Below are 27,986 nucleotides of genomic sequence, written 5' to 3'. Positions count from 1 at the left end.
CTCGCCACCGCCGCCGTGTCATGATCGTTGTGTTTGTGATCCAGCCGAGGCGCTCGGCGAGGCGCCGGCCGCCCATCAACGCCAGCACGGCGGACGAGGCCATCGAGCAGATGCTGGAGAGGAAGAAGATCTCCACCAAGATCAACTACGACGTGCTGAAGGACCTCAACGCCAAGCCGGGGGCCAGCCCGGCGCACGCCGCCTCCCCCAAGCGGGAGCCGGCCGCCACCTCCAGGCCCGCCGCCCGGCCCCGGAAGCCGCAGCAGAGACCGCCGCTCAGCCTCAGCACGCCGCTGAGCACCCTGGGAAAGAGGTGGGTGTGTCTGGAAGCAGGTCCAGGCTCCGCGGAGCTGCTTCAGGAACTCGTTCTTTATTCTGTCTGAACATGAACTCTGAGGTTAGTTTGAAAAACTGGTGTTGATATAAAGCTTATATCCAGTAAATCACCACGTCGGCATGTGGAGGACGGTTATTCAATTTATGATTTGAATCAAAACTTCCAGTAAATTTGTATTAATTATACATAAACTGAAACATTCAAACCAGTTTTTAATTGTTTATTAGTCCTGATGAGAAGCAGAAAGTTAAAAAACAATTCAGAACTTTGTGTAATTCTGACAGTTTCCAGAGTCATGAGAGCAGAAATAACTGAATTATCTCATTTATGTCTGTTTGTTTTGGAGATACACCTCAAAAAACAACAAATGGAAACCGTTTTGCTGCTCATCTGTAGTTTTCTATCCGCTCCTGAGATTGTAATGTCTGCTGAAGAGGTGCAGAACTTCCTGAGTACAAGCTTCTGACTGCGAGGTGTCGAACAGATTGGTGCTGAGTGGGCGGGGCCAGTCAAATCCAGCCATAATAACATTTAAATTAAATGAAAATGTCTTCATTTAATCCAACGCTTCCTACAGAACATGACTCCATTCTCAGGATCATGAGTCCAGGTGTCGTCCTGTCGGGAGGCTTCTGTTCCTCCTGCGGTCGTCAGAATGACCCTGAACCCGAGCGCCGGCGGGACGGGGGGGTCCCCGCAGCTTGCCGCCTCCCGACTCCCCTCATAGAATAATGACCTGCGGCAGGAGGACAGACGCTGGCTCCGCCTCCGCTCCCCCCGACATGCGTCCGGCGCTGATCCACGCCGGTCCTTTCTCTGGACTCTAATGGGTTTTCTGCTGAGCCGCTTTTTCACTTTGCTCGCCGTTTGGGGAGAAAATTGGTTTCCTGCGGCTCCGCTTTCTGTCTTTAAACCTCTTTCACTTCATGTTGGCTTTAGGAGCCGAGTCCGCGCTCCTATAGAGGCAGCTGTTGTGTGATTAGAGGGCTTGTAACACACACACACACACACCCTCCTTGCTAGCCTAGCTTCGGTCAGGCTAGCTGTGCCTGATGCCCCGTGGGGCCGAAGCCTCCCGGGACTCGGATGTTTCGGTTCTCTGCTGCTTTTCTCGAGTTTCTCCGCTGAAATAAAATGTGTTTATGAAGAAAGGGGCGTAAAACACGGACAGGAAACGGTACGGGTCACGGCGGCGACGGCAGCAAAGCCGGAGACAGAAATACAGTCTGCTGGAACCCGGCCAGACATCGCCTCTGCTTTTCCATCTTCCAGATTTTATCTGCATCTTTCAACCAGCTTGCTTTGAGTTCAGTGTTTTTCTCTTGAAGTGGTCTCGACCTCAGGTGAAGGATGCAGCATCCAGCACAAGCTGTGTAATAGAAATCCTTCCGTACTTTAAACTCCTGAAAAAGCCGAGACGTTGACAGCATGTGGATTAAAACGGTCCCGGAGCGGAGTGGTTCAGCAGGAGTGCAGCAGGGATCAGAACCGGGCCCAGACGCCGCTGAAATCACATGAGGGGCCGGGGAAAATCTAAAGAAGGTGGTCCTGCTTACAACACATTTCAAGAGAAAACGCATCATTTTTCTGTTTTCACTTCAGAAAGGTTTTGGGTTTGCACAGCAATGTTTTGAGAGTGGTGCCCGTTTCCATGGAGACGGTAGAAATGCTGAACGTGATGCAGGTAGCGGGCCAGGCCACGACCGGCTGGAGGAAGATGCTCGATAATCTGGATGTTACTGAAGATCTAAATAAAGACAAACAAGAGAAACATTTGGAAAAAGAAACGAACCAGGATGCAGCAGAAACCCTGAACGTTTCTGCTGCCCGGAGTTAAAAGCTGCAGCAGCAGAGCAGCAGGTCTGGTCTGCGGCAGGACGGACAGACGGACGGACGGCGTCTCTCTGGAGGACGCCCCGCCTCCTCGTCTGACAGCATGATGGACGACTCAGATTATGACACATTAGAGCTCTTCCCATTCAGACGCCCACGTGAGGCTTATCGATCGGCGTGGGGAAATTGCCTTTCCGCGCACGTCCCTCCGCAGGGAGGTCGGAGGTCGGCGTGGGCACGGCGCCGCTGCCCTGCTCCTGCGCGTCGTGACCGTCACCTGAGCCGCAGCGCCGGCTTCCCCTCTGTAGTCTGTAACTGTGGCGTTTTCCAGGTGATCGGTCCGTGGTGGTCATGTGACTGATGGGGGGGATTGCTGCTTCTTGAGGCGTGCAGCTTTTGGAAAGCAGTTGTTTTTTGGGGGGGGCCGTGGGGTGGGTGGGGGGGGCCGTGGTTTTTAAGAATGGGAGCAGTTTTCCTGCAGCGTCTGAATCATTGATGCAGTTTTTTCTCTCTGGAGCCGTCGATTCAGGAAGTGGCTGAACGCTGCACTTTGTCTCTGAATGAACGACGTCTCGGACCCCCGCGGTGTTTCAGTTTGCCGAGGCTCTACCCAGCAGCCGTCAGCAGCCAGCCCCCCCCGGACGAGGCGGCGGCGGCGTGGGGATGATCTCCGTTCTCTGCTTGCTTGTCGCTCGTGGAAATAAAGTGAGCGTGGAGACAAAACGGCTGCGAGCGGTGAGAAAGGCCTCTTTCAGCCGCGGGGGTGGAGCGGTGGAGCAGTGGACCGTCGCTCCGGCGCTCCGGCCCTGAAAAGGTTGTTGTGCTGCTTATTGAGAAGGAGGCCTGGTGGAGGAGCCGGAGGAGCAGGAGCAGCCGGAGGAGCCGGTCCACACTGCTGCCATTGTGCCTTGTTAGGAGGCTGAGCTGAGGGGCCACACTGAGGCTTTGTGCTGCAACGGGACCCCCCCACCCCCACCCCTCCACCCGGCTTTACCCCCAGTCCTCCACCCGGTCCTCCACCTCTCACCGACTGTAAATCTTAATCAAGGCTTGGATCACAGGCGTTCTTGGAGTTCCCATCAGTGGCTTCTGTTGGACTGGGTTCAGGATCTGCTGATGGTCTCGTCCTGCTGCTGAGAAGAGGCCGAGTGTCGCACTGAGCTGAAGGTTGCTGGTTGAATCTCCTGCCTTCTCCCGGTCATCAACCTGCAGCCCAATGAAATCTGTGACGTTCAGGGGGCAGTGGTTCAAACCCCGCCTCACCACCAGACGGTCCACGGTTCAAGTCCCGGCTGGACGCTGGGCGTCTTGCTTTGAGGTGATGGACTCCAGAACGGAACCTGAAGCCACTGGAAGTCAGCTGGGATTGACTGGAGCCCCCAGACCCCCCAACACTCCCACTACCCCCCAGACCCCCCCAAGGCCCCCCAGACCCCCCAGACCCCCCAGACCCCCCCAGACCCCCCCAGACCCCCCAGACCCGAGGCCTCAGCAGTCTGAGCCTCGTCGACACGGCGATCAAGTGTTTTTGTTTTTCCTTTCAGAAAAGTTCTCCAGCCCTCAGAAGCAAAGTGTTTTTCTCCTCCTCTGCTCCTGAAAGTGCTCTCATTTCAGCCCCCCTCCATCACCTCCGCCCCCCCCTCACCAATCCCCTCCATCACCTCCGCCCCTCCACCCTCTCCTCTCCTCTCCCTCACTTCCCTCCTTTCCTCTCACCTGCTGCTTTCAGTTATCACTCCGTCTGCTTTCTCCTCCATTTCCTCACACTCTTTCCTTCCTGTCCCACTTCTCCACCGCCCTGTTTCACCCCCACACCCCACTCCGTCCCCCCACCCCGCCCGCCGTGTGTCTGTCTGGTGGTTAAAAGCCTTCGGCAGCCTGTTGTGTCACTCTGCACCATCAGGCCGGCTCTCGCCCCTCGCTAACCACCTCTTTGTCTCTCTCTCTCTCAGCTAACCCCCCCCCCCCCCCCCCCCCCCATGTCTCCACTGAAGTGTTTTGCACTTTATGAAAATGTGGCTCTCGCTCAGACGAGCTGGACGTGGCGCTGTGAGAGCAGGACGCCACTCTGAGCGAGCAGAGCAGTGGCGGTGAGAGCTGCGGCCGTTAGCGCCGTTAGCTGTTAGCTGTTAGCTGTTATCCATTAGCAGGTGACGCTGCTCTGCTGGGTTTTTCTTACTCTACATGAACTTAATAGCCTGGTAAACAAGCCCCGCCCACTCCTCATCCACATCTGGATTTGGAGTTAAGCTCAGTCTGGATAGGAGAACATAGAAACTTCCTGCAGGGGGCGTCGGTTACTCCTCTGACGGACAGCGTACTTCAGCCAATCAGTGCTTCAAAACAAAGACGTCATCAAAATCAGAATGCGTTAGCTTCTCTAAGGGTTAGCATTAGCTCTTTAGCTCTAGCTTCCCTACACGCAAAGAGACGCGAAAACTTCTTTTCCTGTCAGAAACTCTCCAGGCGCAGACTCTCGCTCTTGCTTGATTGTTGTAATTCTTGGTATTTTGGCTGTAACTTTACTTCCTGCAGCTTTCAGACGATGGTTAAAGTTAAAGTCCGTCATCTCCGCTACATGCAGTAATGGCGTCACTTCCGGTTTAGCCACGGAATTCGCCCAAAAAATTTGAAAACAAAGTGGCAACACTGATTGGCTCGGCCGTTTCACAGCCGAGTGGAATCCCCTTCTGTGGGCTCCGACCCAGACTGAACCCAACTCCAAAATCCAAACGCAGATGAGGAGTGGGCGGGGCTGGTTTACGAGGCCATGAACTGATGGCACTCTTTCTGAGTTGTCGCCTTCCTCAGGACTCTTCTCACTTTGTTTCACTCAAATTCAAGAAACTCTTGATTGACTTGTGTCGTTTTGGTTCTTCTGGACAGAGCCGCTGAATCTTCCTCAGGAAAGATGTAGTTTTGAGGAGCGGGAGTGTCTTTCCTGAGGATTAGCAGGAGTGGTTTTTGACATTTTCAAGTGGAAGTGTTGTAATTGTGGGTTTTTATTCTTGGTAAATCCTCCTGTTATCGTCATACTGAGCACCATCGTGCACGTTCTCCTCATACTTACAGCCCAGAATAAGACTATAGAGCCAATAACTGGAAATGATACGTTAGAATACTATTCTTTTAGCTGAACAATGTTTTTATTACCTCCGCCAGGAGGTTATGGAATCACGTTGGTTTGTTGGTTTGTTGGTTTATTTGTTAGCAACATTATTGAAAAAATAAAGGATGGATTCCAATGAAACTTTGTGGAGAGGAGGGTCTTGGGCTAACTTAGAATCCATTAGATTTTGGTGATGATCCGGATCACTGTCTGGATCCAGGAATTTTTTAAAGGATTCTTTATCATTGAGAGATAGGGAGTCTTTGACATAGTTGGGCAGGCCCGCCGACAGGGGGTGTGCAGCGTGCGACGTGCGGCGGGGCTTGGTGACTGATTTGACCTGTGGCGGAGGTCTGCGCTCTCTGAGTGCCAAATTCTAGTATTATTGAGTCACTGTGTTTATACTTCATTACTTCTAAAATGATCACAAGTATTCTGTCACTCGCATCGATCCCGGACTCTGGTGTCACACTGATCCCTGACGCTGGTGTGGGCCTGATACTTTGGGCTGAGTTTTCTACGTCCTCTGCTTGCCTCTGTTTCCTTCAAACCTGATAGAAACTGGAGGTTTTCTGCACCAACGGGAGGCGGAGATGTTTGGCTGTTTGATGAAGCTACACGGTTTGAATTGTGAAGTTCACGTTCCTGGTTCCTTCATCACTCAGGTTTGCCTCCAGTTCCTCATCCAGACTCTCAGGATCAACTCAGTCTTGGCTCGGTTCCAGCTGGTATCTCGTCCCTCCATCACCCTCCTTCCTCCTCCACCCTGTTGTTTCCTCTCACTCTGTGTCTGTGTGTGTGTGTGTGACTGCACGGGACAGTTTTTAGGTTTAAATGTACCGTGCACTGATTCACTTTGCCTCCTCCTCCTCCTCCTCCACCCAACCCCTCCCTGCTCCGTCCGTCTCCACTGGAGGATGGAGAGCGGTCTTCCAGAAATAGCCCAGATAATTGCCCTCTGGTGATATCCCCCCCCCCCTCCGCTCTGCCCCTTCATCTCTCCTTCCCCCAGTCGAGCTTCTTTTTCTTCTGTCCTTTTTATGAACTTTTTTCTCTAAGAAAAGAAAACGAGTGGAGTTGGTGTGTGCGTCTCCTCCTCCAGCTCCTCAGTCCGCTCTGCTTTTCCAGAAGGTTTAGACAGAGGTGCAGATGTGTCCAGATGTTCCTGCAGCCAGAGGACTGGTCGTTTCAGCGAAGCAGGCGTCATGGACGGGAAGCCGTCCGTCTGCGTGGCCTCGGCGGTCGGATCAGAGTTCCGGGGGGGGGTGTCATTTGTGGTTTGCAGCCCCTCCTTTAACCCCCCCTCCCCCCTCCCCTCCCCTCCCGATGTGATTAAAAGCTGGCATTCTGCTGAACGTGAGCTCGCCGCCCCTCCCAGGCTCCAGAGGTGGAGCGGAGGTCACGGTCCGCAGTGGGCTTCACTAAACTCGAACCGGGACGTCAGCTGCCCTCGAGCAGCACGAATCAGCGATTTGATTCCAGCAACGCGTCACATGACTGACACGCTGCTGAAGATCCTCAATGAGGCAAAACTTCTGTTTTCACCTCCTGAGCCTGAACCTCCTGCTGGCTGAATCCGCTCTTTAATGTTTTTTTTTTTTTAGTTGCAGAAGTTGAGATTGTGATGAATCAGCAGCACTGAAGGCGTGAAGGGAATATTTAACTCCCTACTTTAATCTGACCGATGCACCACGTTTTAATCTTTCAGTGATTGCATTTTAAACACTTGATTTGCTGTTTTAGTTCTTTTTAACCTGAAAAACCCGCAGACTCTGTGTCACTGTGTCAGTATGGAGTTACACCACATTAATGGTGTTTATTTGCCGTTCTCTTGTGCGTTTGCTGGAATATAAATGAATAAAATCTTGGAGACTTGAATTGAAGTAGTTGATGAAAAGTCTCCAGAAAGAACTGGACCTGCTGGAGAACTGTTGAAGCTCGAATGTTTCCCTTCACCAGATCAAACCTATTTTATTTTAGAGCAAGGAAACCTGTTCTTTTGGAAATTATATCCAGATCAGTGAGAGAAATGTTTCCCTGTAAGAGGCCAGGAGCAGAGCTCCGGTCCAGAACTCGTGCTCCGATGGATTCATCCGTGCAGGACTGAGCAGACGTTTCAGACACGCTGCTTTTTCACAACACAGCAGCAGGAAGGAAGTCCTGAGCGGCTCCAGAGGATCAGAATCCTAGTCAGACCGCCCGGTTCAGGGAGGACCATCCTGCAGGGTAAAGAAAGATTAGGGGTCCTGGGAGGAAAGATACGGCCCCGAAACAGACCTCGTCTGGAAATAGTCTGTTTGGGATTATATGAGGAGCTGGAAGAAATAGTCACCCTTAGAAGATCAGTAAATGAAACTGTTTCCAACTGAATTCCTTTGATTAAGAAGCTTTGGTGAAGGTTTGAGTCACTGCACTGATTTTACTTCAGTTTATTTCACTTTATAATAATAAAATAATAAACTTTATTTGTATCATGCTGAAATATATACTTGAGAGTCATCAGCGTAGAAATAATTTGCTCCATTTTGTTAGTCCTGTTTGTTTGGTTCTTAAATCTGGAGGAAGATGCTCTATAATGTGTCTCGGCAGCGTGTTTATTCACGTCTCGTTTTCTCCAGATAAAACCAAGCCGTCTGGATCTCTCTGATCTCCTTCTTCCCTCCAGCAGTTGGTCTCCAGCTCAGATCAGGATTCCGTAACGTTCTTGTAACACATGACGAGCAGGACGGGATCCGGCAGCGCCGTGCGAACCTTCCACGGCCGCTCGCGTGACAGACGAGGCGCGTTTCATACATATTGACATTCAGATGTTCAGCTTCCCTGGCATGCAGCGCCGTGCCTCCATCTTTAATCCCGTCCGGAACGAAAAGGACAGCCGGGCTGCCGTTTCTGGGGGGAACTCCAAAAACTGGGCCACTTGGAGAAGATCCCGGTTTTTATCCACGGCTTAGAGAATAATGGTCATAAAACGAAGGGAAACAGGAAAACGTCCAGCCAGCAAGCTGAAGATTTGGTGCCATTGTGGCGGTTCGAGGCCTTCTGGGGCGGCGGCGGCGGAACCCTTCCCCCCGGAGAGGAAACGCTCTGACGGGGAAATACTTCCTCTTTTGTTCCACTTTATCTCCTCTCTCAAGTTAGTCTTCACGGCTTTAAAACCCTCGATGATACAGTGGTTTGATTTGGGTTTTTTCTTCCTAAGTTTTATTGACACCCTCCCCCCGGCCGCCGCCGCTGTCAGCCGGCGGCTAAACGGCCTCCCTCAATCGCCTTTTCAGCTGCGGCTTAGTCTCATTGGCAGTAAGCTGATTAGAAACGAGCCGCTAAGCCCGGCAGAGACTGATAGCCGAGCAGGGAGAGCGAGGAGGAGGAGGAGGAGGAAGAGCAAGGCGAGACGCGCCCGAGGGAGGACGGCGTCCATCGACTGGAGCGTGACGCCAAACCGCAGGTGGACGGTGGGAAAAGAGGCGAGGCCGGCGTCCCGGTTCGACCCCGTTCAGACGAGTCGGGAGGCAGAGAACAGGAGCAGCGAGGGCAGGAGCGATGGAAACATGGAGGGAGAGATGAAAGAGGCGGAGACGAGTGAATCCAGCTCACATTCAAAGCAAAACTCATGTGCTCCATCGGTTAACTCTCAACTTTCTCGCTTCTCAGTTTCCTACTTTTCAAACTTCAGTTCCGGTCCCTCTCTCTGGCTCCCGATACGACCCGATCTTCAGATTTGAGTATCGGCCGATTACAATCCATTCCCCATCCAATACTTCCACTGCTATTGCTGTATTGCGATCATAACTTTTTTTTTTTTTTAGTTGTAAAAGCCTACTTTTAAATTTCTTTCATTGACTTTTATTTTGAAAAACGCTTCATTTCCATCAGCGTTCTTTCTCCATGCTGAAGTCAATTTTTTTTTTTTTTTTTCATGTCCTCTTTGAGGTCTTTTATACACCGTCCTGCTGGTCCGAGGGAGAATCCTGGTGCTCAAAACCTGGTACTCGGAACCGGCCTTTGGTGCGATTTTAGACACCTGAAGTATAAAATCCTGGACCACGATACTCTGGTTCTGGTTCATAGAGGTGGGACTTTACCCCCCCCACTACTGCTAACATGTTAGCAACTGGATTGCTAATGCTGCTAATGGCCTGGTTGCTATTTGTGTGTTACGTCGGCTGATGTGAAATAGATCAGTGAGGTGATCGACTGGATTTCTCGATGTCTCCAATCTGTCAGGTTATCCACCTAACCAATTGAGGCCTTCTGACCCCAAAACAAACTGTGAAAACTATCTCAATTTTAGCACACATTGACACCTGGACAGCAGATAGACTGGTGTTACTCATTTTAGTGGTTTAAACTGTAGCGGTAAATACCATGTTGGACCACTAGGTGTCTCTGTGTGACCACAGAACGCTGAGACAGGAACGACAGAAAAACCTCCATGACAGCTGGAATTGTAGCGTGTTGCACACTATTTACTCCTGCCGTGGTGCTCGTCTACAGTGGCAGACTCGAACCATTTTCAAAAAGTTTCAGCTTGGGAACTTGTGTTTTCAGTGGCTTTGAGCATCGTTGTCGTGGAAACTCATTCACTCACATGAAAAACTTCCAGACAATGGCGGATAAATCCTCCCAGGGGGAGCTGAGCCTGGACCTGGCCTGGTCTTCAGTCTCCGGTGGTCCCTGGTCTCTGGTCCCTGGTCTCTGGTCCCTGGTCCCTGGTCCCTGGTCTCTGGTCCCTGGTCTCGTCGTTTCCTCCACCTGAAACCTGGAAACAGCCTCACGTCTCTAATGGCCTCAGCATCCATCAGACACGGCGAGCTTTTTATAGCCGGCCGAGTGGAAGCGGTGTCAGGAGGGAAGAGGGATGGATCACAACCACCCCCACCCCCACCCCCCTCCACCACCCGGCCGAGGTGCAGGAGGCAGGAAGAGGCGAGCGACGAGACAAACAGAGGAGCCGTGACCTCTGACGGAGCAGGAAGCGGTGACCTTTGAGAGAGCCGACGGGGAAAACTCCACAAACCCTCCGAACCCCTCCGTCTCAGGAAATCTCTTTGTTTCGTGGATTTAGTTTTTAGCATGATGGTTTTAAAAAGCGACAGAGCCTGAGCTTCATTGAAATGACATCATTTATCGGAGGAAGATGCTCTGTTTTCATTTCTCTGAAAAATCTGCTGTGAGCCTCTTGAAGCGCCGCTGACGTGACGACGTCCTGCGGCAACATGTGTCTGTCTTTATGAGGGCTGCATATGGCGCCTTTGTTTCCCTCCGTCGGGGGGGTGATTTATACGTGGCCGCCTCGCCACCCAGCCGGGCGTCAGGAGCCACTCCCCGCTGTTGTCAGTGGTTGCCGTGGTGACGGAGCGCTGCCCAAAAGTCTGTCGCCGCACGCCCGCCGGCAGCGCCGCCGGCGATCGCTTGACCTCCAACCCCCCCGTGTGAGCTCCGATTAACCCACACAAACGCCTCGGGGACGAGCCGGTGAAATTCACACCGCCGTCACTCCAGTGGCTGAACTCTGCTTCACTCCGTCATGTTTATTGATCGTGTTTAACCTTTCACACCTTCAATCAGCCAAAGCAGCTCAATGCTGTCGGTTATCAGGGATTCCATTCAGAAATCCAGAAAATGTTTTGACAGAAGCTCAAAGTTTCTTGTTTTAATCATGTCAGTAATTTAAAATCCCAATAAACTAAATGAATCAAATAAATACTCGTGCTTAAAGAAAAGTTTGGGTTTAGAACAAAGAAATGATGATTTCAGCGTAGAGCTGGTGATCAGATGAGTCAGAGCGAGGCGGAGGGCGAGGCGGAGGACGAGGCCGGGGGCCGCGGAGGTCTGGAGTCTGGCCTTGAATGCAGAGACGAGCTTCTTTCCCGCGGACGGTGGGAAGCCGTCTCTGCTTGGAGGGATTACAGCCTGAAATGTTCACTTCCTCTTGATAAAGTCGTCTCTGAATACTGATGGCAGAAAGTTTCCTTGACCGAAATGTCAGTAAATCCCCGTCTGCAGGAAGCAGCCGTCAGGAGGCGTCGCAGCAGTTTTCACTGGATCTTCTTTATTCAGCTGCTTCCTTCCTGCCGCCACGGTTCAGACACTTTTACCTTCGACCAGAGTCCACCTCAGTCCAGAGTCCACCTCGGCCCAGAGTCCACCTCAGTCCAGAGTCCACCGGCTTCCTTTGTCTGAGACTCTGCGCTCCGGTTTGGACCAAGCTAATATCCTTGAGGACGCGGCTCTGGGTTGGGTTTGCGGTAGGAATGGCGCCGCTGTGAATCCAGGAAGTGAACCGAACAGAGTGACGTTGAAAGAGGATCTAAGATGAAGGGAAAGTTTGTGGAACGTCTGGCCGGAGGGATGAAGGGCAGGTGAGGAGCAGCCGGGACTTTGAGCCCACTCAGAAGAACAAAGATGGTTCGAAACAACTTTTGTTTCTGACGATGTCTGAAGCAGCAAAGTGAGTGTTGAAGGTGTTGTTTGTTTATTGTTGTTTAGGGATCCCTATTAGCTTCCACCGTGGTGGTTGCTAGTCTTCTGGGGTCCCAATTGAAAACATTAACAAAAAATTACAGAAAAAGAAAAGTTAAAACTTTACAAAGACTTTTCTCACTGTACATATATCGACAACTCTTTAGCCCAACTCAATCAGCGTGTCACTCACCAGAGATCTAACAGATTTCAGATTTTTTAAATGCTTGTAACGTGGAGTCTCTAATTCTATGAGGTAGTTTGTTCCGTAGCGGAGAAGCCCTGTATGAAGATGACTTCTGAGGAAAACAGGTTCTGGGGCGGTCAACAACCATGTCTCCTCCAGAGGCGCTTCGTGTGGGATGAACATGGGTCTGATTTACAAACGTAACTCTCTGAAATAAAATGTCAGGTTCTTTAGATATAATGATCTTCTTCAACAGCATTAACAACGTATACTTCACCCTACTATGAAACATTAACCAAGACAAAGTAGAGTGCACGTCCTTCACTCTGGTAGTATGAGGACATTTCAGAACTAAACGGGCAGCCTTATTTTGGGCAACCTGCAACTTAGCTAAGTCAGTTTTATTTGCGGCGGACCATATAACGGGACAGTACTCGAGCTGAGATCGGAGGTGAAGGTGTTGAATCTGATCGTTCACATGATATTGCTGTGTGGCACGACTCCTCCGACCGGTCTTTGGAAAAACCAAGACAGACTTCAGATCCTAACGTCTCTCCTCATTTACCACACCGTCACCTGCATGGAGACGTTTGATCCAGACCCTGAATGGACTCTTATGAAGGGCAGCTGCCATTGATCCGTCCTCTGCGCATATGTGAGAATGCATTAGAAAAACTCTGCACCACCTAGTGGGCGACCTGTGAACTGCACTGTTTTCAGACTGTCTCCTGTGTTCGACAGTCAGAACGTTCAGGTCTATTTTGATCTGAAACAATGATGGAAAATCAGTCCAGTGACACCTCGACAGTCATCAGTGCTTTCTCCTTGTTTTCATCTTCATTATCGTTCTGTTCTGCCAGATCTTTGTTCCATGCTGCTGCTCTTTCCTTTGTGTCACTAATTCCATTAATATTAATTCTACCCTTTAATTGCTTTGTTGGTGAAGCTATTTCTGTATTTATTTAACTTTTAAATGTGTTAAATTTGTGCTGTAAAAGGCTTTAAGAAAGCAGCGTTGATTCAAAGTTCAGAGGAGAGAAAGTGACAGAAAACTTCTGTTCTTACTTGAAGTTCCTGTTTGGAGGATCAAAGAATCAATTAGTTCCAGTTCCTGTTTCCGTTTCTGGTGCTTTGATTGAGTTCACCGCAGGACGGACTGGAAATGCAACACACGCACGCACACACACACACACACACACTTCTGCAGTGTTGCATTTCTCTGAAGAAACAGTTAAACTGAGAGTAATCAGAGTTTAGCTAGTTTTACAGAAGTTTGTGTGTGTGTGTGTGTGTGTGTGTGTGTGTGTGTGTGTGTGTGTGTGTGTGTGTGTGTGTGTGTGTGTGTGTTTTTTATGTCTGTATTTTTCTCGTGTTTGCGAGGGTGTACCCAAAAGAATCCGGAATTTGACTGTAACTTTTTATTTCTGACATTTCAAAATAAAACATCACCGTCGCCTTCAAAATAATCTCCATCCGCATTAATGCAGCGCTCCAGCCGTGTCTCCCACTTCACCAATGCGTCGTCAGACACGTGCGTAATTGTGCCATTTTTTGCCGGCTGCGATTTTTCTGTCACCTCCTCCACATCTGCAAACCGCTGTCCCTTCAGCTCCTTCTTCAACCTGGGGAACAAGAAAAAGTCACTGGAGGCTTCATCTGGCGAATCAGGCGGATGGGAGAGGAGATTCATCTCATTCTTCGCCAGAAACTGCGTGAGGCGCAGCGCCGTGTCCGCTGGCGCTCTGTGGTGATGGATCAACCGGCTCCACTACGCTCTGCTTCCTCCTCACATCCTCACGGAGCGTCTGAGGACTTCCTGTAGTCGTCCTGATTTACAGTCTGACCTGGAGGGACAGACTCGCTGTGGACGAGACCCTGGACAGCCAAGAAGCAGCTCAGCATTGTTTTCACTGCTGAGCGGACCTGACGCGCCGACATCTGGCCCTCCTCAAACCGCCAGAACCACTCATGGACCTGAGTCTTCCCCAGAGCAGCATCCTTGTCGGCTTGCTGCAACAAGCTGAGTGTTTCTGCTGCTGTTTTTTCCCAGTAAAAAGCAGAATTTAATGTTTGCGCGCTGCCCTGGCTTCCCAGTCAATGTCGCCATTTTGGAAAAAATCGCAGACCGCCGCTGCACTCTGTTGCTATAAATAGCGCCTGACAGGCGTCAGTGTAACTCTGGGAGCTCAGATTTCTCACAGATGTGCACGAGGCTTACCTGCAGCACATCTGACGGCCAGAAGTCGGAACTCATTATTATTACTGTTTTCTGACCAAATTCCGGTTTCTTTTGGGTACCCCCTCGTACGTCTATTTTCTCAATGTGATTGTGTGTTGTTGACCTTGGTGTTATGCCGGGCGGACACTGTGCGATTTCAAGGGGATTTCACCACGATTTTTCCGTCGCAGACCACTCTGCGTCACCGTGGAAACATCATAGCGTCGGGACGTCCGGTCGGGAGGTCGTGAGCCGTACAGTGTGAGAACGCTCACGAGGAAGGATTAATTGCTGCTACGTTCTAACGCTAATCCTGCGATCTCTCGATCAAACTTCTGTCATGTCAGAATTTCTCGCCGGAGCCCGTACAGTGTGAGTGGCGTTACGTCACCATTCTGTGTTCACACCTGCGCAGAAGACACCAGTGGAGCTAACTGTATTCATCATAACGTTATCGGCTACAGATGAGGAATTCGCCGGGGCAGTATAGTGTTTACAGCAACATTGGCTGGCTCAGTGCGGCTCCATGCTAATGCTAATTGCTAATGCTAACGTGAAACTATCATAGCTACAGTAAAACAATATATAGTTTACATGAACGTTACCTCAAGCTCCTGATGAAGGATGGACATCCCATAACGACCACGTCTCCTCAGCCGTTCACGTACCCAAATCCTTTTCTTTTTTTTCAGTTTCAGCGCAGAAGACGGCGCACACAGCTGCAGCAACTTGCTGCCTGCTCGCCGTCTTGCTGTCATGCACGCTGTGGTTGTCATAGGAACGCGGAACCTTGGTCTTTCGTTGTTCACACTCGAGCACGTCGTGCCGTCACACGCCGACTGACGCCGTGGTTGTCAGTAATCTTGACCGACAGCAGTGGTACAGTATGAGTGCACGTCGTCGGGTCAGAGTACGAGTGACGAACCCAATGGTGCAGTGGGAGCATTTCTCCGACAGTCAGATTTATAAAATCGCACCGTGTCCGCCGGGCATTAGGGCTGCGCAGTATACACGGCATGACTTTAGAAACGATATAAATTCAGCCACGGTAGAGATTTGCGCTCTACCATCCTACCATCATCTCACCTCATACAGTTTAACTGCTACTACGTAAATAAAATGTGCTGAAACTCTGGTTCAATCCTTCTCTTTTACTGAAAAACAGAACATCGCATCATTGAACATGTTACAGCTTCTTCGGGCGCACATCTTGCCGGCTAAACACTTTTTCTAACAACATGCAGAGAGCCTGCTTCAGGGGCCGTCCTCCCTCTGTGGTGTCTGTGTAAAAATAAGGTTGAACATGCCAACAGCACACCCAGTGGCGTGAAGTGCAAGTGCAGGTGAATTAAACTGCAAAAACCATTCAGAAACACTCCATTAGAGGTTTTACACCGCAACAATTATGCCGCGATATAGACCGTTACCGTGAAGGGATTTAATTTATACCGTGATATGAATTTCAGGTCACGCCGCCCAGCGCTGCTTGGTGTGTGTTTGTGTGTGCACACGCCTGCTGGTGTGTCGTTGGTGTTGTCTTTGTGTGTGTGTACATGCTCGTCTGTTGTTGTGTGATCTCATGGAGTGTGTATGGCGGCTGCTTTGCTGTGTGTTCAGTGTGTGTGTGACTTCAGCCGGTCCTAAAACACCCCGTCGGAGCCGCTGTCTGCCGTCCATCTGCAGAGCTGCCCGCTGCCCTCAGACCGGCTGGGGGGGTTAAATGCCCCCTTTGTTGGCTGTTATCTAAAGAAAGAGCTGGAAACCCCCCGAGAGCAGGAGCTGAGTGCCGACATCAAAGTGCCATTGTTGATGTGGAGCCGAATGAAACTCCTGACAGATGAGTTTCAGCCACTTCCTCCCTGGATGTGAGGGAATCCTGGATGGCTGGGTGCTGCTGGGTGCTGCTGGGTGCTGCTGGGTGCTGTTAGCTGCTGCTGCTGTTGGGAGCATAAGTTTCCCTCTGCAGGTCCGACCTGTGCAAAGTGTCTCCATCAGGCAGAACTCAGATTAACTCAGAGTGGCGAGTCGACGTTTCCACCCATGAAGTCAAACAACGGAAAATGAGTTTATTATCCTCTAATCCAGGAACCTCGGCTTTAATGGAGCCGACGCCTCTGAGACCGACGTCTGGAGGGAGGAAACGAAAAGAGGCATCTTTATTCCTCAAAATGTTACAGGACAAAACAGTAGAAGCAGATCTTTTTCTGTATTCTCATTGAAACCTTTCAGGAATCAAACTGGCTTCTTCTTTCTTCAGGCCTGACATCTGGCAGCATGGAAATTCACTTTGTCTTTTATTTTGATGTAATTTTTTTAAAAAATGCAAATCAGTATCTGCTGCTTCTACATCAAGGATGTCACACAGATTACCGCAGCTCAGGGGCCACGCAGTCCAGTTTCACCTCAAATACAACCTTTAAATTCAAACGTGAGTTTTTCTGTTCGCAGATGATGGAATTGTCTACATATCACACAGACTGAAAAGAAAATGATGATCATCTCAACATAAAGTCGGTAGAAATGATGGATAATCCAGTGAAATGTCTAAAAGCTTCTCTTCTGGCTGTTGCATTGTGGGTGTTTTAGAGACCCATGCTGGCTGGCCAGTTTTGGTCCACAGGCCTCATGTTTGACAGCCCTGTTCTACCACTTAAACGAATTGTTGTTCCGCTGCTTCTCTTCACATTGTTGTCATTTAACTGCACAAAAAACACTATTTTAATTTCGATAAGAAGCCAACCAAATCCACCTTTTAATACGGTTCACCGGTTCGATTCCTGAAAACCGCAACGCCGAGTCAGACGTCGATGATGAGACATTCAGAGGGAGATCCTCGGCTGGTCCTCTGCTCTCACACACTGAAGGCAGAACGCAGTGAAACCGCAATGTCGACAACTGTGTGTGTGTGTGTGTGTGTGTGTGTGTGTGTGTGTGTGTTGAATGAGGTTAGTCCTGGATGGACTGGCCGGAGAAGAAAACACAATCGGCTCTTTTGGCTGAATCTGCGTCTCTCCTTGCCAAGTTGCACACCGTCCCACAATGCACTGCAGCCTGAATGGACTCCACTCACACACACACACTATTGTGAAAATGTGTGTTGCTCTGTTGTGTGTATTTTCAGTCTGGGAAAGTATGAGAAGGCTCCAGGGTTGCGTGTGTGTGTGGTTTTGTGATTATGTTTGATTTAATTGTGCTGAAGGAGCATGTGTGTGTGTGTGTGTCTCTCAGGATCTCATCCCCAGCTGGAAAATCGAGTTGGAAGCTCTCAGATTATTATCATCATTTATTTACATGCAGCTCATCGCAGAACTAATTTCATTTGCAGATTATCTCTCTGCTCGGCGCTCGTCCTTCCTTCCTCCCGCCGTCTCAGTTCCTCCTCGCCGTCTCAGTCCTGCATTATTCTACCCGATAGAGGGTTTATTCTCTACACGCTCCGTTCACCGCGCCTCGTTTGTTCAGACGCGGGAATAAAGCCTGATTTCAGCCTTCGATCACTGAGGTCTTGAAGCGTCAGGATGTTTGTGGCGCCTCAGTCTGTGCAGATTATATAATCCTCTCCTGGAAAGTGGCGTCAAACTGACCAACGTCAAAGCGTATTTCACCATTTCTAGTCCGCTGAGTGGGCTTCAGATCACTAACACACTGAGTATTACGGTCGTTTAATACAAAGTGTTATTTAGAAAAAAAGAATTTGACTTATTGGGTCCAAGTTTGAATATATTCTGATATTTCCTGTCAGTAATCATCACATTGTGGTTCTATGATATCATATTTTATAATAATAATAATACCTTTAATTTATAATGCACTTTACATACAGATATCTCAAAGTGCATTTTAATGTAGTTTGCTGTTAATTTGGATTAAAAAAAAAGAAAGATGTTAAATTTTCCAGATCTTAAGAGTCAAACAGGAAAACAACAGACGGATGTAAAGAGCAGCAGCGAGGTCTGAGGAGAGAAACGTGAGCGAGAGGAGGCGGCGTGATAAAATCTGAGCGGACGGAGAGACTCGGTATGGAAATGAAAACAGCCCCGTGCAGGAAATGAAATCACGGCCGGTGGGAGCCCGTGTGGGTTTTTCACTTTCTACACAGAAGCAGCGGCGAGGTTTCAATAGAAAGTGTGACTCAGAGAAACACTCCAGAGACCCGGAGTGTGTTTGGAAGAGAAATGGAAATATTAGTGATAAAACCTCACATCAGGTTCAGACTCTGTTTCATCAACAGGATGCTTTTTGGTTGGTTTCATGCAAAGGTGAAGAAAATGTGAAACAATTGTCCATGAACAGTATCTTAGGGCTGTCAAACCAGAGGCCCGTGGACCAAAACTGGCCTGCAGGAGACTCCAGTCCAGCCGCCCGAATTCCTAGAAATTTGAAAAACCGATCAGATTTCAGATCTCAGAGCTCAGTACCTGGATACGAACATAACAGCAGAAGGTTTGGACGTTTGAGTCCTGCTCTCTAACTACATCGTCTTCAGTTTTTTAAAACGTTACCGTGGAAACATGAAACGTTTCTGAAATGAGACCAAAGTGTGATCCGGTATTTATTTCAGTCTGAGCCAAAGTGTGTGAAGAATGAAGAAGGAAGTCAAGCCTGATCTCATAGTTTGCAGACGACTCTGTATTATTCAGGGCGGCACGGTGGAGAAGTGGTTTGGAGTCAGTTGGGCTTTTTTCTGACTAGAGCCGGTGTTGAGGGGGAGATTCTGTTGAGGGTGAAAGCGGGGTGGGGGGTTGGGGGAGTTGGGGGGTATTGAAGTGGTGGTTAATCTGCACCAGGCTGTTTTGCTGTCGGGGAATCGGACTTGATCCAGCTTGGTGAAACAAATCTGCTGGTTTGTGTCTTCAGGCCTGTTTGTGTCTCCGGCTCTCGGCGCTGTGTCCGATGCAGGAGGTTGATCCTGAACTGGGTCAGGTCTGGGTTTTAACGTCAGTTTGTCTCCAGAACTCCAGCGACCCGGCTCCGCTCACGGGATCCACTGCATTCATTGAATCTGCTGTGATCGGCTTTACTGGATGTTTGGAGTTCGATTAACTTCATCGCTCTGTGATCTTCTCACAGTTCTTGAGTTTCCTGCATTTTCTGACTTTTTCCAGGGATTGGATCGATTGTTTGACCTTGGATGGATTGTCTTGATGCTGACTGAAGTCTTTCAGTTCAGATATGAAGGAGACTGGATGAAAAGCATGTTTCTTTGTCAGCAGCCTCCTCCTCGGACTGTCTGGGAGTTAAATCCCTTCTTGGGGGAATATTAGTTTTGGAAAGACGGGTTGATTTAAGAAAACCCAGGAAGTCCAGAAGAAAGTCCAGGCAGCGCAGCGAGCAGGAAAACCAGGATTTCCTCCAGTGTTCTGACGCCCGGACTTCCTCTACACTTTCCTGGTTGTGAACTCGGTACATCTCATTATCCTCTCCTAGCCCCCCCCCCCCCACCCCGTCGCCCCCACCCTCCTCACCCCTCTGTTTTTGTCTCTGTCGCTCTCTTGCTGTGTTTTACCCTCAATCCCTTTGCCCTCCTTCTTCACCCATGCTCCTCCCCCTCTTCTACCTGTTGCCCAGTGCCTCCCCCCCCCCCCCCATGGTGTCCAGGTCAGAGCCCAGAGGACAGTCTCCTCAATAGTTCCCTCAGCAGGGCACCACTCGCCCGGCCTGGCTCTGGTTTTATAATGAGCTGTTGAAATAACGGGGGGGTTGTTGCTACGGGTGACGATGCCACATCCCCCCCCCCCCCCCCACTTTCCCCTGGTTAAAGCAGATTAATTAAAAGCTCACTGGCGCTCTCTGTCTTATCAGCGAGAGTCGAGCACCGACTGTAAGCCCCCGGGGGCTCGGGGGGACCGGGTGGGTTGGGGGCGCTCAGCGTGGTGCCGGGTTGGGTGGGGGGGGGGGGGGGGGGCTAATTCTAGCCGGTGGGGCAATGCGGCGGCTGTTGAGGAATTAGCGCCGGTTCTTGGTTGCACTGGTGATAATCTGTGGAGCGTCTGGGTGGAGGCGGCGGCAGACCCGTCAGTCACCGGGTACCCCGGTTCGAATCCCAGGACCCCCTGCAGGGATCCCGAGACCCCCCCCAATCAGATCCTGACAAGAACTCTGCGTTATCATACCGATACCTGATCCTTGTGTCGATCTCTGTCGCTGCTTCTCCACCCGAAACCCTCCAGTCGTCCAACCAAATCCTCCACTCGTCTCCACTTCAGTCATCGGTACGTTTTCCCCCCGGTATAAATGTTTCTCTCAGGTTTTCACACGGCTGCTGTGATGAGCTCCAGGCAGGAGGCGGCACGGTGGAGTAGTGGTTCGCTCACAGCGAGACGCCGGGTTGATTTCACGTGTTTCTGTTCTGCCAGACGGTGGATAGCGAGTCTTCTCGTTGGAGGAATCCGGCCAAACCAAGCGAGTTGAAGCAGTTCACAGGAAGTTTTGATTTTCTACTGGACGTCTTCAGAGTCGCTGAGACGTCGCTGAAGCTGGTCTGAAACCTGGTTGACCTCCCTTAACTGGCCTTTTTAGCCTATCGAGCACAACACAATAAAAAACCCTCAGTTAAAGTTTATTGTGACATTATTCTACTGGACTTTATTTAATTTCTGTCAGAAATGTTCAGACGAGGAGACAGAAGATGGACGAATTGCTTTTTATTGACCTACTGGACGTTCCTGCAGAACAGTCCTCAAACCGATGTTCCTGAAGCTGGACGTGGAGAGAGGACGGTGGTCCTGAGTCCGCTGGTCCAGACCCCTCTGGACTCGCTGGGCTCCTGGATTTGGACCAGAAGCTGGAGGAGGAGGAGGTGTTGGACGGAGCGCGGCGTCCTGAGCGGCCCTCAGAGTGACGCTGCTTTTAATGTCTTAATGTCTGGAAAGTGAATGTCCTGAAGTGAGTCTGTGGCCGCGGAGCATTGAGAGCTTCATCAGATCCTCCCGTCTGCCTTCAGTGGCCCTCTGGCCGTGGCGGCGGCGGCGGCGGCGTTGTGCTCCGCGCTGAGCAACGGCCTTCATTTTCTGACGCTGCTTCCCTCCGAGGTCATAAAGACGAATAGAAAGGTCACCTTAATGCACTTCATGTTATTCCAGCAGTCGTTTCTCTGCAGTCTTTCAATTTACTGCGTTAAGCTCTGGGTTTTTCTTTCTTCTTTTTTCCCTCCTTCGTTCTTTTTGACCTCGTTGGAAACGGACCAGCGGGACAAACCGGGAGAAAACGAGCCAGTCGCTCCCCGAGTGTGTGACTGAAGGAACTGTTGAGTTTCTTCATTTGAAACTCTCCTCCTCCTCCTCCTCCTCCTCTCCCGGCTGTGGCTCCGGCGGCTTCAGTTCATCGTCTCACTGATCAAACTGCTCAAACTTTGGATCAAATCATGAAAGTTTTCTCCTCTTGTTTCAGGCTGCAGCCGTTCATCAGCGGAAACCCCAACAAGAAGCAGGCGCTGGAGCAGGTGAGTCTGCTCTCCATCCTCACTCATAGATCACTTCCTCCTCTTTCTCATTCCTCTTCCTCCTCCTCCTGCTCTTCCTCTTCTTTTTTTGTCAAGGTTCAAACCAATATCACTCCATACGTTTCCATTGGACTTTTTATTCCTCTATAAATCCGAATAAAGCTCTTAAGTCACCATGGAAACGCCTGAAACTTTAGTCACAATTAACTTTAAATCCGGACAGACGGGCGGGTTGATTCTCCGCTGGAAGCAGAATAATCTGCTAATGAGGCGACTTCGTTCTGGCCGTTCTGCTCCGTCCTGATGACGCAATTTTCCAAGATGGCGGCCCGCGGTCCCCGTTTCGACTCGTATGGAGACGATTTATTTAACGGCAGTTTCAGAAGAATTGGATGTAATGAACTCAGCGGATCGACGGGCGCTTAGCAGCGTGGACAATTTGAAGCTGCAGCATCGAAGTTCATCGAGAAAGAAGAGAAAAACTCAGTTTTCTTCCAGGAGACGCCACTACATCACGGCCGCCTCGTCCAATCAGAACGCACCATGTGACCACACTCGGTCACCTCTCATCTCTGAGGGTGTCGAATCAAAAATATCCAAACCTGGACGACTGAACTGAACTCGGCTGTGACCCGGCAGACAGGACGGGTTAAGTATCAGCTGCTGGCATCAGGCCAGTATGACTGATCAGAAATGATCCAGATCAGCTGATATATCGATCCTCTCTGATTGAAATCTTTCATCTGGATTGAAAGTCCTCAGCCTTCACTGAACAGGATATCAGAGCTTTTCTCCCTCTGATTCTTTTCTTTTAGTTTTTGAATAAATTCCTCGCAGTGTTTCTGGCTTTCCTCTCTGAGCCGGTCGGGTTTGTTGACCTCGTCTCTCAGCGCTCTGAGTTTTCTGGAGCGCTGAGGGGGAATAACTCTCCTTTCAGGCCATTGAGAGGTGAACCTCGCTGCGCCTTTGTTTGCCCTCCTCTTGTTGCCCCTGCTTCGCCCCCCCTCCCCCTCCCCCTCCAGGCCGCCACGGCTCTCAGAATCGCTCCGGCCTTGAATCTACACATGAAAACGTCTTGAACAGTATTTTCGCTCGCCGCTTCACTGAACCCATCGGACCAATCAGCTGACCGACCTGGACGTCTACCGCTGCCTCTGCTGGCTGGAACGTCTCATTTCAGACACTCGGGACGGGATCTGCTGTCTGGTCCTGCTCCAGTTTCCTTCTCCTGAATGGATTCTCGGCCGGAGCTCCTGCTGGACAGTCAGTGGCAGACCGTCACGTTTCTACAGTGTTATGAACAATCAGAACTTATTCAGATGCACTTCTGACCCGAACAAAAGAGAAGTCTCAGCGTTCGTGATTCCAGTTCATCTTTTTCTCATTTCTGGCTGTTTGCTGGTTTTTGTTTTCTCTTCTATTCATTTTTGTGTATTTCAAATTCACATTGTCACTTTTGCATGATTTTTCACAGATTTTGAATTTCATACTGTGGCTTTTGCATTAGTTTCAGCATCCATACGAGTTTCTTTACTCACGTTCAAATTTCATTTTTCTGGCTGCTGTATTTTTTTTTCTTTGACTTTTCTCTTCATTTTGTGGCTGTTTAAGTCTAATCTTGAATTCTCTGCAAGCTTTTCTGTTCAGTTCTTGTCAGTTTCATCCTTATTGTAGTTTTTTCACTACATTGTGAACTCTGACCTTGTTTCCTGCCTTTTCTATTCAGATTAGCAGCTTTTTGCATCCGAGCTGTGGCTGATCAGGAGAGTTTTGTTGCTTTTACCTTAAATTTTGTGTTTTTTTTTTTTTTGGAATTGATCTGTAGAGAACTAAACGGACAGTAACACACCTGCTGGAAGCTTTTATTGTGAAAGTGTGACTGCAGCGGCTGCCTCTGGCTTCGTGCTCGTCTCATTCGCCACGTTTGGTTCTGAGAGAAGTTTCTGCTGGAGCGCCAGGTGGAGGATCTCCTCCTCACCCTCAGGAAGCGTCTCTCTGGGTTTCTCCTGGGTGTGTGTGGCCACCAGGGGCCGAGTCAACAAGGCTTGTTACCAAGCAACCCCCCCCCCCCCCCCCCCCCCCCCCCCGGGAACAGAAAGCAGCCGGGCGCCGTCATTGGCTGCTGTGGCTCCCAGCTCGCCGCTCACAGCTCCTGTTATGTAATGTTGTCGTTTTGCTGCAGACTGGAGCTGTGTGTGTGTGTGTGTGTGTGTGTGTGTACAAGCACGAGCCCTGGGTGCCCCCCCCACCCCAGCTCCAGCCATTAGTGTGTTCGTCTCTCTGGCGCTCCGGGGAGGAAACGATCACTCGGCTCAACGGCAGAAGCTGCTTCGTGCGTCCAGCTGTCCCCCCCCCCCCCCCCCCCTCCTCCCCCCCCCCCCCCCCCCCCCCTCCCCCCTTACTCCTCCTCCCTCCTCCTCCCGCCTCGTCCGGCCGCGGCGAGCCGAGCAGCGGGCCGGTGGAGGAGGAACCGGAGATTTTCAAAGCAAAGTGAAGGAGGCGAGGAGGTCGTGGCGGAAGGGCTTTGAACTACAGACTCTGGCCTCGCCGCCGCCGCGCTGCTGAATCAAGGCGAGGTCTGTTTGCAGCGCGGCGCTCGGGGAGGCTGTCCGGCGGCGAGCTGCATGCCGGGCGCCGCTTTCGACTCATCCTGCAGGAACGCCGTGAGAGAAGCTTCTGGAAGGGTTCGAGGCCCCGACGCCGCTCAGCAGCTCACGGTCACCGGCGGCCATCTTTATTCTGGGATTATTCCCAAACCATTCCTCTAATCCCGCCTAAACTTCTCCTGAAACCAAACGCTGCTGGACAACAGCTGCTGTTACACTAAACTCCTGATTAGGAGGAGGAAGCATCCAGATTATAGAGCATCTTCCTCCCACTAAAATCCAGATTACGAGTCGGCCATGTTGACGCTCCTTCATGTTTCCACTCCGTTATTGAGGATCCGGTGGACGAGGAGCCTCCGGGTTCTGACTGGACCTCCAACAGGCCCAGGATGGAACCGAGGGAGCCGAGGCCAGATCAGGAGGGAACAAAGGAACGAGGCCAGGATGGGAAAAGGAAGCATGTGGCTCGGATTAAAAAGAGGGAAATCAAGACGAGGGGGGGGGAGAGAGGAAGGTCGGAGGAGGAAATGAAAGGTAGATGGAAGGGAGAGGTGGCAGGAGGAGGAGAGCAGCAGGCGGAGCCTCCACCCGCCCCTCCACCACTCGTCCAATTAGCCCCGGCTGAAAGAGACGCCTCGACGGGCGGGTTTGCTTCCACCGGGCGAACCGGGGAATAATGGCTTCAGTCTGAAAAGGAAACGAGAGAAACGTAGAATGTGTGAGAAAGAAAAAAAAAAACCTCCAGCGAGCCTCAGGTCGTTCCTCCAATGATCAGCAGGGGGCAGCAGAGCAGGTTTCCTTGGCGATGTTACAGAAAAACGTTTGAACATGCTGTTTCCATGGAAACGGTGAAAACACATCTTTCCTGAGACGCTGCTTCAGCACGAAAAATGCAGGAATCTTCTGACTTGACGTTGATGGCGCTCCAAACACCACCTAGTGGTGTAGAGGAGTACTGCGCCACAGACAAGCTTCGGGAGAAGGACTTCAGGACAGTTTTTTTCTTATTAACCTTTTCTTAAATTAGATCTTTAGAACAAAATTTTAGGGATTCATCCATATGGAAAGTTGGACCGATATCTGAGAGATGATGCAGTTATGGCCGATATTTACTGATATAGACGTTCTTATTAAAACAAGTTTCCATGGTTACTTTGTGTAATAAGTCCCAGATAAACACTGAATATGAAGAGTAAAGAATTTTTCCAACTCTTTAAATACAAACCAAAAAATGTGATTAAATAACAGTGAGTTTGAGGCTAACTTCAAAACTTGTAGCAAGTTCCTCCATGAAAGTTCAGTTTAGCTGGAAGAGTTTTTCAGTCATGAATCAAAACACGTTGACAAGGTTTTATTACTGAAGTCCGTTTCAGCTGAAATCTGTGAAATGGGTTAAATCAGAAATATCCAAGCCACGACTGAACTACAACTTCTTTTTATTTCATTCTCCGCCTTGAATCCACCCTGATCCACAAACCTGCATGAAACAGGAACTAGAGGGAAATCAGTATAAATATAAATATCTTTTTTTTGTTTTTTCATGACCGCCCCGGTTGTTTTCGTCCCGCTGCTGATGAGCTGCCGGCGTTTTCCCCTCGCATGACTTTCAAAGCAGCTCCGTTTGTTTCCCAGCATGCAGCTGGAGAGGTTCAGCGGGTCACCCGCCGTCGCCGGGGGGTTCGAACCGGAGCTCAGTCACCCTGGAATGAAATGCCGTGTTATTTAGAAGCTGTTGCGCGTGTCCCTGAGGAAACTATATGTAAAAGCAAACTAAAACCTCATCAGTGCTCAGCGTTCCACGTCTCTCATTTCCTCCCAGATCGCCAACTCCAACCCCCTGCCGGCGCCGGGGCCGGTGGCTCCGCCCACCGACGGCGTGCTGGTGGAGAGCGGCCCGGTCCTCTACGACGACGTGGCGGCCGAGGAAGAGGAGGACGAGGAGGAGGAGCCGTGCGTCAGCGCCATGGCGCTGCTGGGGGGCAACGGTCAGTATGTCCCTCCGTCAGCCACAACATTAAGACCACCGGGAGACCACCCTCCTCTCGGAGTCACTGGTGCTTCAATGCTTGGTTGGCTCCCTTCATAGGGCCATCGAGGTCAGAGGTCAGGGGAGGTACGAGCACCAGGGAGCGTTGAGACTCTCAGAAATCCTCCATCCGAGCGACTCTTCTCCCTCTGGCCTCGCCGCTCGCCACAGAAACAGCAAAACAGAGTCATTCTCAGTGGACTGCAGGGTTTTCAGCCTCCTGTTTCCCTCAGTCTGCTGGTTTTATTCCTCCTCTTGCAGCTTCTATCTGTTAGAGATTGGAGTTGTTTCAGTTTTTTAGCAGCTCGTGTTGACCATGTTCCTCTGATGGGTTCTCCCCCCTCAGATTACGGCTGTGACGGAGATTACGAGGATGGATTCTAGCCTGGAGGACGAGCTGCTGCTGGTTTTGGACGCGGACGCCACGCGGCTGCCGGTCTGAACCGGGAAGCTGCAGACACAGAGAAGCTCCGCCTCCACCGGCGTCCGAACCGGAGCGACCGGCCCGGAGGCCGAAGAGGCGGAGCAGGAAACACTCGCCGTTCACTTGAAGGTCAGAAGACTCCAAATTAAAGCTGCGGTGAAACTGGACCAGCGTCAGTATTTTGGCTCTTTTCACAGCAGACTCTCGGCTGATCGGACTCTCTGATCCGATCAGGCCGAAGCAGGTTTTCCTCTCAGGCTTCACTCGAAGCGTCGCTGTGGGTCAGCTGACGCTCAGCTCATTAAACAGGAAGTTACAGTTTGTTTGGTTCGTTTTGTGACCACCAGGTTTCTAGATTCATTTATTCTGCAGACGATTCAAAACTTCCACTGAACTGTTTTGTAGGAGCTCAGAGAGTTTTTACAACACAGAAAAGAGTCGAAGGCGTCACGTCGTCCTGTGTCTGGACTGGAAGACGTCTTCTGGTTGTTTCACACATGAACTGAACCTCCAGGGAGTTTATTTTGAAAGTCGCAGCAGTCACATTAACGTCCTCATTCAGCCCTGAAGACGCCGTCAGGCGTCGCCTGGGACCGTTGTATCTGTGGAAATAAATTCAAGGGACCTTCATCAACAGAGTTTCTGAAGGATTAGTTTGTGGCAGCAGGATAAGAAGCCTCACAGCCTGGATCACACACCGAGTCTTCTGACCTGCAAATGATCGTCTGAGTGTTTCCTGTTGACCCTCATCAGGAGGAAAATGGACTGAAAACTCCTCCGGCTCCGGTGTCTGTGGACGGTTTGAGTCCAGGAGCGAAACGTCCGGAGAGCTCGGCGACTCTGGACTCCACTGAGAACCAGGCGTCGGATGAATGAGTTTTTCTTTAAGCCTCGGTGACGCCGAGCGTCGTCAGCTCTGCTCAGCATGACGGAGAATCCTGTGGAATGATGGGATCCGGACTTCAGAGCGACTTCATAAGAACAGAATCTGACTGATTAGTTTTGTTGGGATTGAGTTTTGGGTGTTTCTCATTAATTTAGCAGAGTGTTTCCTGGTTCAGCTTGAATACTTCTGTCACAGTGAAGTTCAGCCCGAGCTGTGAAGACGCTCGGTCGGGTTCCTGTTTCCAGAAGAGTCAGAGTTTTTTTTTTGTTGAACTTTTTGTGTTTGGAATGAGACGGGGACGTTTTCCCTGGAGCCGCTCGACGGTATTTAATGAGGTCCAGGTTCACCTTGACTCACTCTGCTGCTGCTGCAAGTCATTATGTTTCACCTGCATCATGCTCGGTGCCTTTGCTGCTACAGTAAATAATCCAATAAATGGACAAAAAAAGTTACAAAA

The 27,986-nt window shown here is 50.4% G+C and overlaps 1 protein-coding gene across 2 annotated transcripts in view; it reads left to right on the top strand.

Annotated features, from left to right (window-relative positions):
* The window catches only part of brf1a (BRF1 general transcription factor IIIB subunit a), a 74,381-nt gene extending 46,612 nt beyond the window's left edge, over positions 1-27,769 (top strand). For both annotated transcript variants that reach the window (XM_030116764.1, XM_030116763.1), the window contains exons 16-19: positions 45-313; positions 21,536-21,587; positions 26,013-26,178; positions 26,566-27,769. In XM_030116764.1, coding sequence (XP_029972624.1) covers positions 45-313; positions 21,536-21,587; positions 26,013-26,178; positions 26,566-26,603 — 525 coding nt within the window. In that variant the 3' untranslated portion in view covers positions 26,604-27,769. The remainder of the gene's footprint in view (positions 1-44; positions 314-21,535; positions 21,588-26,012; positions 26,179-26,565) is intronic.
* Positions 27,770-27,986: the final 217 nt, after the last annotated feature.

Source organism: Salarias fasciatus, chromosome 19 (assembly GCF_902148845.1).
Source record: "Salarias fasciatus chromosome 19, fSalaFa1.1, whole genome shotgun sequence".
NCBI classification, from domain to species: Eukaryota; Metazoa; Chordata; class Actinopteri; order Blenniiformes; family Blenniidae; genus Salarias; species Salarias fasciatus.
This window is presented reverse-complemented; position numbering and strand designations above follow the sequence as displayed.